The sequence below is a fragment of the Temnothorax americanus genome, unplaced genomic scaffold, assembly GCF_048541705.1.
Source record: "Temnothorax americanus isolate GAGA-0224 unplaced genomic scaffold, ASM4854170v1 Scaffold49, whole genome shotgun sequence".
Taxonomy (NCBI): domain Eukaryota; kingdom Metazoa; phylum Arthropoda; class Insecta; order Hymenoptera; family Formicidae; genus Temnothorax; species Temnothorax americanus.
Window position 1 is genome coordinate 467,743 of NW_027509646.1, and position 15,434 is coordinate 483,176.

Sequence of the window (15,434 nt, forward strand, 5' to 3'; positions counted from 1 at the left end):
AAAAGATCGTACCTTGTGGTAAGAGCAACAAATCAGGAGCAAAAGAGAGAAAAAGGGAGAGAATAAATCGCCGAGAAGACAAATGCCACCGTGATCGTCCGCTAATTTATTACGGGGGATTGGAATGAAATCGGCGAGGAATCGCGACCAGGCGTTCGAAAAAAGGCGCGGTTCTCTGCGGGAACAATGCGCCTCGGCGGGTACGGTGTGTGTTGTGTGTACGTACGTATGCGTGTGCACCGGTAGCGGCAGCGGCGATTGCTGACGACCAGCGCGACGCGCGGTCGCGGAAGGCGGGCTGAGAAATCCACAGGACGATAAAGACGATCGGACGAGGATATGCCCGAGAGGGAGGGAGGGAGGTAGCTAAGGAAACGCGTCCTAGCCCGATCCTTTTCCTTGCGGACGCGAGGGATGACGAGGAGAAGGAGGAGGAGGAAGAGGAGGAGAGAGGGAGGGAGAGAGAGAGAGAGAGAGAGAGAGAGAGAGAGAGAGAGAGAGAGAGAGAGAGAGGGAGGGAAATAAGAATCAGAGAAGTCCTCTCGGTGCCGACGGTGCGCGTGCTAGAGCGAGAGGCCGAATACGACAGAGGGAGAGGCGACAGGCGCGGCGCGGCGCGGCCGCTACGATAGAGCGAGAGCCGGCAGGCACTCGCTAGAACGAAAAAGAGAGGAGAGCGAGCTGTTCGCTCGCTCGGCAGTCAGTTCCCACGGCTGCGCAGCATACCTCCACCTTCTCTCGCCTCTCTTTTCCCTTCTTCACCGCCGTCAGCCCGAACCACCGTGCCGCGCCGCGCCGCTTTGTCGTTCCTCTTCTCGGGCCCGCGTGTGCTCCTCTTTCGATCTCCCTCTCGCTCTCTTTCTCTCGTCGTTTCTCTCGCTTCAACTCTCACGCAGACCGTCCTCTCTATCGAGTGATTCGCTTCTTCTTCTCGTCTGTTTCCTTTCTCTCTTTCTCCGTCGACTCGCGTTTCTTCACGTACAACAGGACGTAGCCTGCAATCTCGGAGCGCGGGCGCGTATATGTACGCGCGTATTAATCATCGCGGAAGACGGTCGCGTAGAGGAAAGAGGAGAGACGGAGAGAGCGAGCGGTCTACATGTAAATGCATCGTCGTCGGCGGCAGAGTGTCGTCGCTCGTTATCCGCGATTTCCTCTTCCTCCTTTCGATTCGAAGGCGGCCGCGAAAATTTCACCATCGTCCCCGTAGTCATCGCGGAAACGCGTTACCTAATCCCCGAGAACGCCCATCGCTACGCGCCGAGCGGCGCGACACATCCAGGAATGAAAGGACGCGGTAAAAATAGACGAGTCAGACAGAAGGACACCGATAGGCACTAGGCAGTCGCGATACAACCGATATGTATATGTAATATTGTAATATGAAACCGAACGTGCGAACGCGAGAGAAAGAAATATATCGCAAGTGTTAGAGTCGAAATCTTTCGGAATATTTTCAAATTATATTTTAGGAAATAATAGAGGGTGTTACTTATAAGCTGTATTTCGAAATTAGAGAAATTGGAGGCTAGGCGAATATTCCGAAAAGTAACATTGGATAATTACTCGCGAGTGGAATCAACGTGAATGGCTCCCGCTCTATTCCTTCCCCGTTCGCCGTATAATGCGAACAAAAGTCACGCTTTCACGGGCCATTCTTAATGCGAAGCGACGCGACCTGTTTTATTAATGCACGCTTCGATCGGACTGGCCATTGCTATTTCCAACTTTCAACTCTTATTGTAATCAATTACGAATCGTTGTTCGCGTTGCATACAAAAGTTTCGTTATCGATATGAAAAAAAACATCAAGATTCTTCTTTCGTTAAAAAAAAAAAGAAAAGAACATTATAGTTAAAGTTTTTTCTCGATTTGTAAAAACGGTCGTTATACAATTGTGACACTGTCATATAATATAAAAATGATTTTAGGAATTAACCGGAATTAAACGACTCGCACGATGGAATCGATAATGACATATATCACTCGTGCGACCGTACATCGTTCAAGAAACGAGCAGTTGGTCAATCAGTCAATAAGGTTCACCCACGCGCGTGCATCAGGTGACGCGTACCTGCCCGATGACCACGTGACGAGGGAGAAAGGGTGAGGGCAGATACACGCTTACAAACCATATTTTCGCTTTGTCGATGGCGCGTCATGGGGGAAAAGACAAAAGTTGCCGAAGAAAGAGTGACTGGGTAAACAGTGACGTCTTGTGACAGGAATTTCGATCGAATTCTACGGAAGTAACAATTATTGAATAAAGCGTTATCACACTTTTTACATGCTTGTTCAACAGACTTTGTATACTTAGTCATTCTGAACATAGCGCTCCAAAAGTTATATGAAAATGATGTTGCGTGAACACCATCGCGAAAAGTGACAATAAGCAGCCTTAAAATAAAAACCTATTTTCGCTATTATTATGTGAGGCGCTCTCTCTCTCTCTCTCTCTCCCCCTCCTTTATATTTAAGGTTCCTTTTTTTTATAGCCGGGAAGAGCATATGCGCGCGACAAAAGAGTAACGGGAAACGAAGGTCTGGGAGAGGAAATGGGATGGATTAAGAAACGCTTCCGCGTAAACGGGCGATGTCGTAATAAGAATCTGTGAGATGAGAAGATCGGAAGTGCATCGGGGAAGCGACGCACCAGCCGTTACTCAATACTTTTGTACTCTCGCGGGCGGAGTAAAACTTGAACTCGATTGCAGCGAAAGGAAATTTGCCGAGTTTTACCGTTACAAACAAATAGCGTATTGCTTCGATCGCAATTCATGGGGAATCCATTCTATTGTTATAAATCCTTTTTAATCTACGTTGAGTATATTATTTGTACAAGAACAAGAACACATGTCATCTGTCAAATAAAATCCATTTAAACAGTTATTAAAAATTAATTAGTATAAAAAAAAATGTAGAAAATATATATAAATCTTCTAAATAATAACAAGTGTATCCTTTCGCTAAAAACATGTTCGTTGATTTCGAGAGAAGGTCTCGAATCGAAATAAAACTTTGTCGACGCGTAATAGGTTCTAAGTTCCGTAGTTCGTGCTGTGACACGCACGCGAAAAGGAAGAGAAAAGGAGGAAGGAAGGAAGGAAGGAAGGTACCGCACGCAGACATAGGAATTAACCGCCGGTAGAGAAAGAGGTCGATCGCGTGCGAGCTTGCGAGACTCGCACGCGCGGCGGAACTAAAAATACGCATCAGCGGAGTTTCGGGAATCGAGCGTCGCCGTCGCCGTCGCCGTTGCCGTCGCTGTCGCGTCGTCTTTGTCGTCTCCTTTTTCTCCCTTCGCGTCTACATAATTCGTGTTAAATGTAAACCGCGTCGCGATGCGTCGAATCACCTATAGCTACTGCCGCCACCCCCCGTATGCACGTAGTCATTCGTTCGTTCGTTCGTTCGTTCGACCTTTCGCCGCTCGTGCCTTCGTCTGGGACGCGAATCACGCAGCCTTTTCGGCCGTGGGACCCACGGCTCGCCTGCTCGCTCGCTAGCCGCCTTAGTTTCGAGCCCCACCTTTCCTCTCCCTTCTCCCTGCACAACGCGATTCCCGCATCACTTTCGCGGCTCCCTCGTCCTCTGCCTCTCGCTGTTCTTCCTCGAGTCTCGATCTCGCAATCGCGTTCCACGAAAACGCATTTAAATATCATCTAATTTTTAATTATATTTCCGTTGATAACCGAGACACGTGTACAATCTTGTTGCTCGGTTATGTCGGAAGCTTTGTTAACCAAAACATTCGGAATAATTCGAGAAAGAGCGAATGTTGGTTGTGAGAATAGTAAACGTAACACGATCTAGAATATAGCAAATAGTAAAAAGACTTACCGGCCATGTGAACTCGAACGGGAACCTGATGGGGTTGGTGAAGCTCGGCAAAGCGACGTTCGCGCTGAGATTAATCCTGTTCTCGCCGAGAACGGGTGTCACGACGTCGCCATACGTGCACGGCGACGTAGTGTCGATCTTCACCTGGTATTGCTTCAGGCAAACTCGAAACCTCGTCTTACAGACCCCCGAGCACTCGCCTGTCTTGGACGCGCTGCCGGAACAGCACTTGCCCAGGCTGTCCTTGCCGAACTCGTTCACGAAGGACTTTAGCCTCAGCTCGAACACCCCCGAGGCGTTCACCTGTAAAACACGTGCGTTTACGGACGTTACTTCTTCGAGAGGGTATACGCGTAAGCAAATCAGTGCTCGTCATTTCAGCTTATCGACGTACAAAATTTTCCGAAGCTTGTGACGAACTTAAAACTGTAGATATTAAAAATCGAAATTGATATTTAAAACACGACGTTTAAAATCGTAGAAACATTAAAATCGCCAAATATCAATTCTAAACGAAGATCTTTTATTTGTCTTAGATAAAAATTTATCTTAGATATTACGATTATGCGTTGAGAAAATTGAGAATTATTGTACCAACTCGCGTGAAAAATATCTTAATATAAAGAATTAATCGCGAATATTGGAAATCACGAAAAGAGCGTTCTTCGGGGAGTCTTTTTGGCAGCTGTAACGCGTGCAATCGTAAAATGACTTTAATAACGGTGGATCTGGCCCACAGTTGGCGACGAATCATCATGGGTCACGCAAAAAAAGAACTTTGTATCAAACAAAGCTCTCTCTTTCTCTCCACCCGCGAGACGGGGGACGTCGCCGTCGTCTCGTGCCCCATGATGCGAAACGCCGCAGGAGCACGTGTGCGCGCACGTTTTTGCGAACGCGTGTCACGCACGTCTCCCAGGAGGAGAGAAACGAGTCGATGCGACAAAAACCGTGGACCTCTCTCGCTCGCTCGCTCGTTGCGCGAGAACGTATCCCGCGAGAAGCATACAGTTCGTCGTCGCGCTTCGCCATTATAATCGAATTGCGAAAATACGCCACGATTTACCGCAGATTCGACGATTCTGGTTTTTGTCTGCGTCGAATAAATTCGAGCTCGGTTCAGTAGTCTAGTTGGTCGTGTTCTTTGCTCTGCCTTTAAGATCTAGCGATCAATGACTTTTCAAGCGTTCCAAATGACTCGTTTTATTAATATAATCTTAAAATCTTTATAAAATATTAGTAAAGAGAATTAATTAGTATACGTAAAGAAAACATTAATATAGCGAAATATATCTCACGCGCAAACATATATCTTTTTTATGTTTATGTTAATTCAGATGTTATTTTTCCGAGTAAAGAAAGAAGCTCAAAATGAAAATTTTTCCTTGCCACTTGACGAACTGCCAGAGCGCTATTATTAAAGCCGACGGATATTCCTTTTTGAAACGCGTGGATGCAAACCGCCTGCAAAAAGAGGCCGGCCGACCAAGCTCGTAAATGCATCAACGCTCTAGTTGGCTCGCGAAGCGCTGCTTTAACGAAATTACCGAGCAGAGACCCGGCTCGAAGCGCAAAGCGAAAAACGGCAGAGCGATTAGCGCGTTTTTCGGCGACGTAAAATCGTCGGCGATTAACTAGCGCGCCATCGTCACGCTACTAAATCGCGCCGCGACTTTGCGCCTTCCGGTCGAACGGGAGATCGATCAGCCTCTGTACATCGTCATTATCGTCTAATATAAAAACGTGCGATAAAATATCTAGCCAACGAATAATTGCCGAGAGAAAAAAGCATGTTAGTCAAGGTTTAACGATTCCTTCGATACGTCAATATCGGTCGCGATTGAGCCGATATTACGTAGTGCAAACGGTACGTCAGACACGCGTCTCTGATTTTTCCTAGCCTAGTCGTCGCGACGCCGAGAACACCGTATATACGCAGAGACATGGCGATCGGTGTGTACGTTACGTATAATACACGAGCGTGCACACGAATGCGCTTCCGAACGAAGCTTCCCACGAGATATCGTATAGCCGAGAGCGAACGGTAAGTTCTTTAGCGATGTTCGAACTCGACGAGCTCGCGGCATTAGATTTCCTTTATCGACCTCCCATGAGTCTGTCGCGATCGCGTATCTCGCGCGCATCGATTACGCGCGCCATTAGCAACCTCGTTCCGTCGCGATCCGTCATCGGGAAATGGAGTAAGCGGTACAATCGTGCGTAATTTAAATCAGCTGACGTGCAGATACATATATATGGATAGAGTATCACACCGAATAAGAACTTCTATGTCGTACGTAGATCCCACGTACATTTGATATCGCGCACAGTTGTGAACGTCGCGATCGACAAAGATCCCGTGTCGCGTCAAGTTCGAAAAATAAGATATTCTACGCGACCTCGCGAGATAAAAATAAATGTTGGTTCGCGGATGCATAGTGTATCGCGCGAAGCAAACCGAACGACTCTCGTGGCAATCAGCTATTTTTAAAGCGAAAGAATGAATAATACATTTACATTTATATATACGATTTACCTCGCGTTTCAACGCAAAACGTGAGGTACGTTAGCTACCTGATCCCCGGCTTTATTTACTTAGAGACGAACGTCGCGTTCGATGTCAGACAAGCGTCCTCGGCGATAAGAACGGGTCTTTGTCGTCGATCCACCATCGCCGCACCGCGTTTGAAGCGGCCGGGACACTCGATGCAATTGCACTCGTCGCGAATCCGTCCCGTTGGTTCGCGTCTCGCGAAAGTAAACGATTGAACGAGCACGCGCACCGCACACACGTCGCACGAATACGTACACATATACCTCACGCACCTCGACGCTGCCCTCGCGATGAGGAATCTCATTTTTGGCGCGCTGGAAAGTTATTCTGGGAACGGAGAATGGCCGCCACGCGTATTTACGGATATACACACGGCACCGCACCGACGCGTTTCGGTGCGTTTCGTCACGCACAAAACGATTTTCGCCGCCACCCGGGCCACCCTTCGGACGCCTTTGAGGCGCGTCTCCTTCGGGAGGTCGCGATCGCGACACCTCGCCACCCCGCACTGGACAACAAAGGACTCCGACTCTCGCCAACGATCGGCAGGATTCTCGCAAAGATCTTCCACGAAGATCGAAAATAAGCGATCGAGAGAGAGAGAGAGAGACACAGAGTCTACGCGGTTTGAAATCATCGCTAGGCGCAACATCGGGGAGAGAAGAAAAACGAATATAGAGGGAGAGGAAGAGAGAGAAGCGGGGCTAGACACTTCTAAAAGAGTGCATCCAAATTTAGAGTCGGGTGCACCGCCGAATACGCCGTTAGGGACTCCTTCGGATAGTAAGAGAGAACTCTTCGAATGGTGAAAGAAAATTTTAGAAGAGAAAAAGAGTACCCTGGTTGTGGGAGAGGATAATATATAATCAACAATTTTACAAGATGATAAAATTAAACTGTCACACACTTGAAAAAAAGTAGGAAAAAATATTAATAAATGAAAAAAGAAAAGAATAGAGAATAACTGACCGCTAAGAACAAATGCGACACTATCGATATTAGTTGACAAAAAGCGTAGGTAGGTATATTGTCGATTTAATTCGGTTGCAGAAATTGACGATTCTAAAAGCAAAGTCAGTTTTATGCGTATTTCGCTGTATAGCGTATAGTATCGAAGCTGGTAAGCACAACGCGCTAAGAGATAAGCGCGAAGGTATAGTCGAGCTCACGCACAAACACGAAGGATCGTGGTAGACAGAAAGAAGAACGCACGAGGAATGGAGGAGGGGGGGGAAAGCCGGGGGAGACATCTCTCCCAGGAAGAATTCCCTCGGAATCCGTGCGGAGAGAAGAAGAAACCGAGAGAAGAAACGAGCCGTATAATACGTGAAATGCATCGCTCGTCGCATTCGGAATCGGTCGTTTGAGAGAAACGATGTAACGTAAAAAAAAGAAAAAATAACGAATTGCGAAGCACCAAAGGAAGAATGCGAGAAAAAAGTCAAGTCGGTTCTCAATTCCGCGACTGTCAAACGCGACGGAGGCTTCGACGAGTATACGGGAGACGCACGCGATCGCGGATAATTTGTAACTAAATAAACCGAGAGAAACTTTACGTTTTATTTTCACGCGGGAAAAAGAATCGGAGTCGCGACTGCCGCGTTCAACTCGATTCGATCCTTCGATTTACGCCATTAGCCAGTAACCGGAGAGCAAGCTGACACACACACACATTTCCCGTTAGCCGAATGGAGTTAGCGGCTCAAGGTTGAACGATTAGAAGATGAAAAATTCGGCGAGGTCAGGGATATATCGGCGAGAGCTTTCGTCGTTATCTTTTTTAACGTTAGACGCGGGGATTACGCGGAGATTGTTCATCGGGCGATTTTAATCGGGTCGTGCCGCTTTCGCGCGAGTGCGCGACCCGAGCCTCGAACGTATCGTGGACAGTTACGTCGAGTCTGTTCCGCGGCGCCTTCCCTTTTCCCGCGTATATCGATAAGTTTACAACAATGCCGATCTCTCTCCCTCTCCCTCTCCCTCTCTACTATCTCTATCTCTACGAGCTGACAATGAGATGTAGCGTATATATACACCTATGTAGCGCATACGAGGCGGCGCTTGGTCGACTTGGTTCGGATGCCGAACGTTGTCGTGCCAAACTCATTCATCGAATCGCGATGCCCAAGGCCGACCGTGCCGACACAAACCCCTCCCTGATGTCTAATAATTACAACAACGCGCGTGACGAGTACTACGTTCGGGGTTTACGGAATAATCCCTTCATTCGTATACAAAGTAATTTCGAGGAACGCACGTACTCTCGCGTCATTTCCGGGAATCGGACGCACGTATACGCGTACGTCTCGTGTTTTACGGCAACCTCGGCACCTGGCACGCGCGGCAACGTTCATGTCCCTCACAACAGATACGTCGCGTTTCTCGTCTCCGTCAGATCTTCTTGCCGGAGAAATGAGGCTAACTTCAATCAATGTCCGCGTAAACTAAAGTCCGCGCGCGCGCGACGATTCAAGTTGCCGACGGCAAGCAAGGAGGAACTTTTGAGACGCGGAAAGTGGAACGTAACGACGAAAGAATCGTAGAACGGAGGACTTACCGCTCGAGGCGTCGGCAGGAGAACGACGGCGGCCGTCCACACGAGCATCGCGGTCCACATGTTGACGCGTCGCGTATCCCTCGGTGTTTACACGCCGCCGGCGCTTGCCCGGAAGGCGCGGATGTGAGCGGCGATCCGCGCGCGTTCCGCTCGCGTCGTCCCGTCGGCCGGTCGGCGTTACCTGCGTCTCGCCGCGGCACCGCGGGGCTGCTGCATAGCCACGATCCCGCGTGCCGGGATATGCGTTCTCGATGTACGCGAGCCGTCGCCGCGCGAATCGACGGACGACCGAACGAACGAACGAACGAACGAGCGCCGGACCGGGCAAATAAACCGCGGCTCGATTCAACTCGTTCACCACTGTGCACTCCGGACGCGAGCGCGCGTATACGATTTATTTGGCCGGCATGTATACGTACGAACGAGGTTTTCACTTTTTACACACTTGCCGTTGACATTGACACACTTTATTCCAGATTCCAGTATATTATCCGTGGGACGACGGACGCCGAGGAGTTCGCCGGGCGGAGGACGAAGCCAAGAATCCTCTTTCTTTCTCTTCCTCTCGCCGCGGACCGTCGCGAATCTCTTCCCGTTTTCTTTTTCTCTCGTATACGAGTCACAACCAACCCGTCGCGGTCGTACCTCCCATCACTGACGACGAACTACGACGCTCTCGTCCTCGGCAATCGTCGCAACAACGACGATTCGCGCACTGATCGCCCGCCGTCGCGCCGCGAGGAATACTCCCTTGGCGATCGGCGGCAGCGGGCAGCGCCGTAACGGGGAAGGGCGACGAAGTAGGGCCGACGGGGGGAGAAGCGAAGAACGGTGGGGCAACCGCCGTGGTAGTGGAGGTGGCTCCGGGCTCGCCTCGCGCGTGCTTGTACGAAGAGTCGAAGATGAACGACGGCGCCGCGCGGCGGAAGGCGAAGGGGTCCTCGGTCCTCCTCCTTCTCCTCGCGCCGTTCGCTCGTGGAAAGGGGGAAGAAAAGGGCCGGACGGTCGGAGGTGGACGAGGGGATACGCCGCTTCGAGAGACGTCGGACGCTAAAAGACCGCGCGCGACCCTCGAGCGGATCAAAGTTCGGAAGGGGTGCGCGACGCTGAATCGCTGCTTCTCCGTCCTCTCTCGCTCTTGTCCAAGATGTATCCGTACGCGCGCGTCTCGCGCCACTGACCGACCGCGCCAACGCCACACCGCGGCACTCGAGAGAACCACCACCGCCGACAAACGCAGAGGCAGCCAGACAACCAGGCAACCGTATCGGCGCGGGCTCAACGACAGATGGCGATCTCTCTCGCGCGCTCCCGGCTCCCGCTCCCGTTTTCCCTCCGAAGAGAAAGAAAGATTTTACTGCTCCCGCGCGACAATATATACGTATGCGTTTTTCTTCACGGCTTCGCGCACGCCTGCGCCCTGGACGTGGACGGCCGGCCGGGTGTGCGGGGTGAGCGACGAGTGGTCGCGCGCGCGCGCGCGTGCTCGTCACAGAGTACAGCCCTCGACTGGAGGTAGCAAGGCCGGGTGCACCCCTACTTATAATTGTGGTCCCGCCGGTTCCCCCCTGGCCCAGCAGGCGGGAGGGGTTGTGCCCGCGACCGACCGAATCGGAAGGGTGGTGGGTATAAGCGGCTGCTTCGGTGCGGGCGCGGGGACCGTCCGAGGGGTGGGGGGGAAAGGGGCAACGCGAGAAGGCAAGGCAGCTGCAGGCCGGCTGCACGCGCCCACCCCCACCACCGCGCACGTAGCCCCTGTACGACACCCCGTAGCCACTCGTGCGGACTTCTCGCCCGCCTGCCCGTCTACTCGCCCCGCGCGCGCTCGCTCCCTCGCTCGTAGCTGCCCGCTAGCGGACACCTCGGGGCGCCTGTGCCCCCTGCCTGCACCGCCCTTCCTGCTTTCCCGCGCCCCACGTTCACGGTGGTACGGCTCGCGATCGTCTCTCTCCCTCTCTCCTCGCCCCTCCACACCGGGAGCGATAATTCGTACCCCGTCTACGAAACTGGCGGCACGCGCCGGGTGCCACCACCTCGCGCGTGACGTCATACCCTTCTTTTTAAGCGTGTTCGGCGCGTTACGTTTCTTACGCGCGCGCGCGCGCGCACAAACGAGGCAACGTACGTACGCATATGCGTACGCGACGCGTATATGTCTGATGCGTACGTGCGAGCGCGAGAACGCGGACGTGCGTAGCGCGTGTCCGGCGTCCGGCGTCCGGCACGTCGAGCTCGGAGCTGCGGATCATTCGTTCGTGATACGGCTGATGCCGCGCCGAGAGGCGGTCGCGAGATATCGCTTCGTTTACCCATATAAGTAATGCGTCTTACGCGATGGACGATTGCGACGAATGAATCAGATTGATGTACGCCGTGGCACGAAAATTGAAAAATAAACTACGATTTACTGGAACGTTATATTATTTTTGCGATTGAAACTTACTATGTATAATCGAAAGTAGAAAGATAATTATCGATTTTATTTGCTCCATTATTTACAAGGCTATGAAGCGTATGGCAGTAAAATGTTGACGACGGAAAGTAGTTGACACTGTAGATACAAATTTTTGACGTTACACTTATACATTTTCTTTCCCAATCCAAATCCATATAGAGGAAGCAAGAGAATAAGAAGAGAGAGAATCGCGCTTACGCAAAGTATACGCATAAGTGTACACATCCACGTTTACGCGTTCGTGTATTTATATACTCGCGGTTGAGTGTTTTTCGCCCGTATAGCACTCGTATATATACGCACGGGCGAATCCATTGCTCGACCCCCTCCGTTCTTCCTTCGACCGTCGCTCTTTCATTCATACACGCGCAATGTCCAGCGCGCATAAACGCGCAAAAGTTTACGCGCGGCCAAGACCGCATCGCGGTCGGCGGCACGCGCACTCGTTGCCGCCGCCGTTCGCTCTGGTATGCGTGCACTTTCTCGCGAGAACGAAGAGAGCGACTCGATGAACTACCGTCGGGAGTTGCGGATTGCATTTCCGCCGTCTACATCCCGCGGGAACGAGAGATTTGCCGGGGTTGCACGCGTCGGTCAGTAATTTCGAGCTTTCGAGCATTCCGTGTGACACACCTCGTACGTCGCGACAAACTTCATAACTCTTCGCAACCAATAATATATATCTATATCGATTTATAATTATAACTTTAACGAAATATATTATGCGCAACTTAAGAGGAAAATTTTCACAAATCTCGCAAAATCTCTCGACCGTGCGATTTACCGTTCGCGGTATATCTTTTCTTCGCAGCATCTGCGGCGTGCTACTTGCGAGCTTGGCGAAAGACCGCGCGGTAAAACGCTTGATTACTTACCTTCGTTTGTTACGCAAAACCAAAATATGGCTTAATTCGCGAATATTATCGAGTTTAATCTCGGGCTGACGGCGACAGTTGCTTCGCTCATTTTTTGTTGATATCTCAGAAGTGCACCCCTTGATCTAATAACATTTTCGTTTTTTCAACTTATTTTAGTGTGTCGAATGAGCGTCGTTTTTTAGCTCCAAGCAATAGCCTACAAGGTGGGCGCGAGGAAGAAGAAAGACGCTACCCACGTGTGTGAAATAAGGAAGAAAAACGGGGACATGGGGGACGATCGGGGCCGGAAGTGGTTTCATCTGGCTCCCCCGTTGGTCTGACCTGTTGAACCACCTCGTGACCGGAAGTACACTGTACAGCTACGGACACCGTGGCGCGGTGCCTCTGCTCTCCTTCGCTCCCAAGCCTTCCCCCCGATGCCGCAACGTGCGGCGAAGAAAACAACAAAGGCTTCTTTCTACCGCCAACTTATCGCCACATTGTTTACCTGATTACACGACTGTGATCCTTTTACCGGTTCCGATTTTACACCGGTGGCTTTGCTCTTTCTTCGCGGTTCCTCCTCTGTTATTTTTTAACTGATTTTAAAACGTGTCGCGATAGATTTTAATACGATGTAATTGCTTTAAATTCTTAAATTTAACTGTAATTTGTCGCAGTTTTTAATCGCGAGAGAAACTCGCGCGACTTGTACGGTATAATAAAAAAACAGGATCTTGATCAATCTTATAATAAGAATATGAGCCTCTTTGGAGAAACTATAAACGTCGATAGTATAGTCTTCTTAATGCTCGAAAAATCAAGAAGCTATTTTGACCACCCAACAAAATTTTTTATTGGGAGAAAGTTTATCAAACTTTTTATGGTTGATATATACAAGTAGTAGCAAGACACCTTGCGTGTCCAGTAATAGCATGGAACGTTATACTCGTATGTGTGCGTAGGATGAGTTCAACGTTCTAAGGGATATATCATTGTCGAATTGTACGCGATAATTTATAAACTTGTGAAAGGCGATGCGCGTCGATACGCGACGCTCAACCTATGTTCCGAAGGTCGTTCACGTACATCGAGATATTGCTATTGCAACATCGGCGATGCGATCCGCTATGTGGTACGATTAATCAAGGTTTGGTTTTGAGAAAGTCTGTGTATGAGTATCGTAAAAAATGTTAGAAATTTCATCAGATTCCATATGAATTTTGAAATATGTAGGCAGGTTTAAAATACGTTTGCGTGCAGTGTTTACAACTCGAAGCGGCCTCATCCTAGCGATGTAATTTCGATGCGCGTACGATATATATGGGGAGACGCGTGCGTGCGTCGGCGTCGCGTAGTCGTGTAGTCGAGTAGTCGAGTACTTACAGGCGAGGGAGAAGTTGCACGCGTCGTCAGCTCGTCGGTCGCGTTGCATTTGCAACAGGTCGGCAGCGGCGGCCGTTCTCGCTCGCAACGACTTTGATTTTTGCCTCGCTCGACGAGCACAATTAACGAAAAGGGGGAAACGCGTGCTCTTTTCCGTCCTTCCTTTCTCTCGCGTGCGCGTAACGCGCGTCGGCCGATACGAACGTGCAGAATCGACGCACTCTCTCGCATCTGCTTTTTCCCTTCCTACTTTCGCGCGCGCGCGCGTTGCAATGAGATCGTTATGGCGTACGGACAGGTTGATTGTGTTAAAGGAATGAGAGAGAGAGAGAGAGAGAGAGAGAGAGAGAGAGAGAGAGAGAAAGAGAGAGAGAGAGAGAGAGAGAGAGAGAGAGAGAGAGAGAGAGAGAGAGAGAGAGAGAGAAAGAGAGAAAAACACCGAGAGCACGTGTATAGGGGTTGCGTTTGCGTGGCACGTACGACGCGTGTTGCCAACGTCGCTTGCACGCGTGCATGCGTACGCAGCCGTCGGTGCAACCGAGAGAAAGAGAGAGATAACGAGGGCGAGAGATAGATAGATCGAGAAGGCAGAGAGTTGGCAGATGCCGCGGAGAAAGAGAGAGCGAACAAGGGGAGAGTAGCACTTGTCTTTCCCTCCTGCTGTTGTTGATGCTGCTTGCTGTTGCTGGCGTTCATAGTTCATAGGCGCCGAAATGTAAATATGGTAGAAGTAAATAGATATAATCGATGAAAGTCGTCGAATCGTAGATCGGAAAATTGACGATATCACGGTATATGTTTTATCTAGAGAGAGATATAAAAAAGTCGATATTACATATACATATATGAATCATCGATAAGCGAGGAAGGACATTTGTTGTATGATATTATGACGAAATTATATATGATTTATAAGAGTCCAAGAAATATTTATTCTATTCAATTTATAAGGCTCCAAACTATCTTGTAACTGCCATGTAAGTTCACACGCAGAATTTAAGCTCCACGTATTTATCAGTAAATTCGGTAAACAATTTTTTTTTTACCGTTTCCACGAACGGCGATGTGCGTTCGAGCCGAAACTGCACGCCAATGTACAGCATCTTTGGACGCACGTCAATCTTCTCGTATCGGTGCTCGCGCATTTCTGACTATGGTTCTGACTATGAAACCGCCGCTCCGCAGCAGATGGCCGGGGTCTTTTGCGCCTCTCCACACTTCCCACGTACTCTTGTCTTCGCTCTTTCTCTCTCCTGTTCTCTTCTCTCGCCCTCCATGCTTTCTCGTGAGCAGAGTTAAATTTACTAACCCATATGGCGCCCCTCGCGCCCCCTCCCCCCCCTCTCTCTCTCTCTCTTACACATTGACCGTTTTTCGAAGTAAGCGCAATGAGAGAACCAATCAGCATCACGGAAAAGCGTCAACGATAAAACCTCTTACACGGTTTTTTATGAGTAAATTTTCTTTTTGGAATATATAATAAGATACGTTGAATTTGTCGGTCCTGCCTACTTGGCAAGACTTGAGCCGGGGGCAAAATAAATTCACTTTCTCTTTCTCTTTCCCATCTATACAGGCACGTGCGTTCTTCGACATTTACCACCGGTTGAACCCACAACTCGGCGGCTGATAGGATTATCGCGCGATGCGTGCACCGATGTCGAAATTATCCCGAGAGCAGTTGCCGATATTCTACCCGGCATCTGCTTTGATGTAGCGTCAAACGAAGTCGGTAGCGGCCCTCGGGTTCTCGGAAGACACGGTCACAGTTCGCGGAGAACTTTT

General features: G+C 49.9%; 1 protein-coding gene across 2 annotated transcripts in view; it reads right to left on the reverse strand.

The window, feature by feature from the left end:
• Positions 1-10,053, reverse strand: part of Delta (neurogenic locus protein delta) — a 29,458-nt gene extending 19,405 nt beyond the window's left edge. The window contains exons 1-2 of one of the 2 annotated variants that reach the window (XM_077417406.1): positions 8,952-10,053; positions 3,841-4,143 (exon numbers count right to left, since the gene is read on the reverse strand). In XM_077417406.1, coding sequence (XP_077273532.1) covers positions 3,841-4,143; positions 8,952-9,011 — 363 coding nt within the window. In that variant the 5' untranslated portion in view covers positions 9,012-10,053. Of the gene's footprint in view, positions 1-3,840; positions 4,144-6,666; positions 6,909-8,951 lie in introns of those variants that run through there. The other variant, XM_077417407.1, reaches the window with a different exon arrangement.
• Between the last annotated feature and the right edge of the window lie 5,381 nt (positions 10,054-15,434).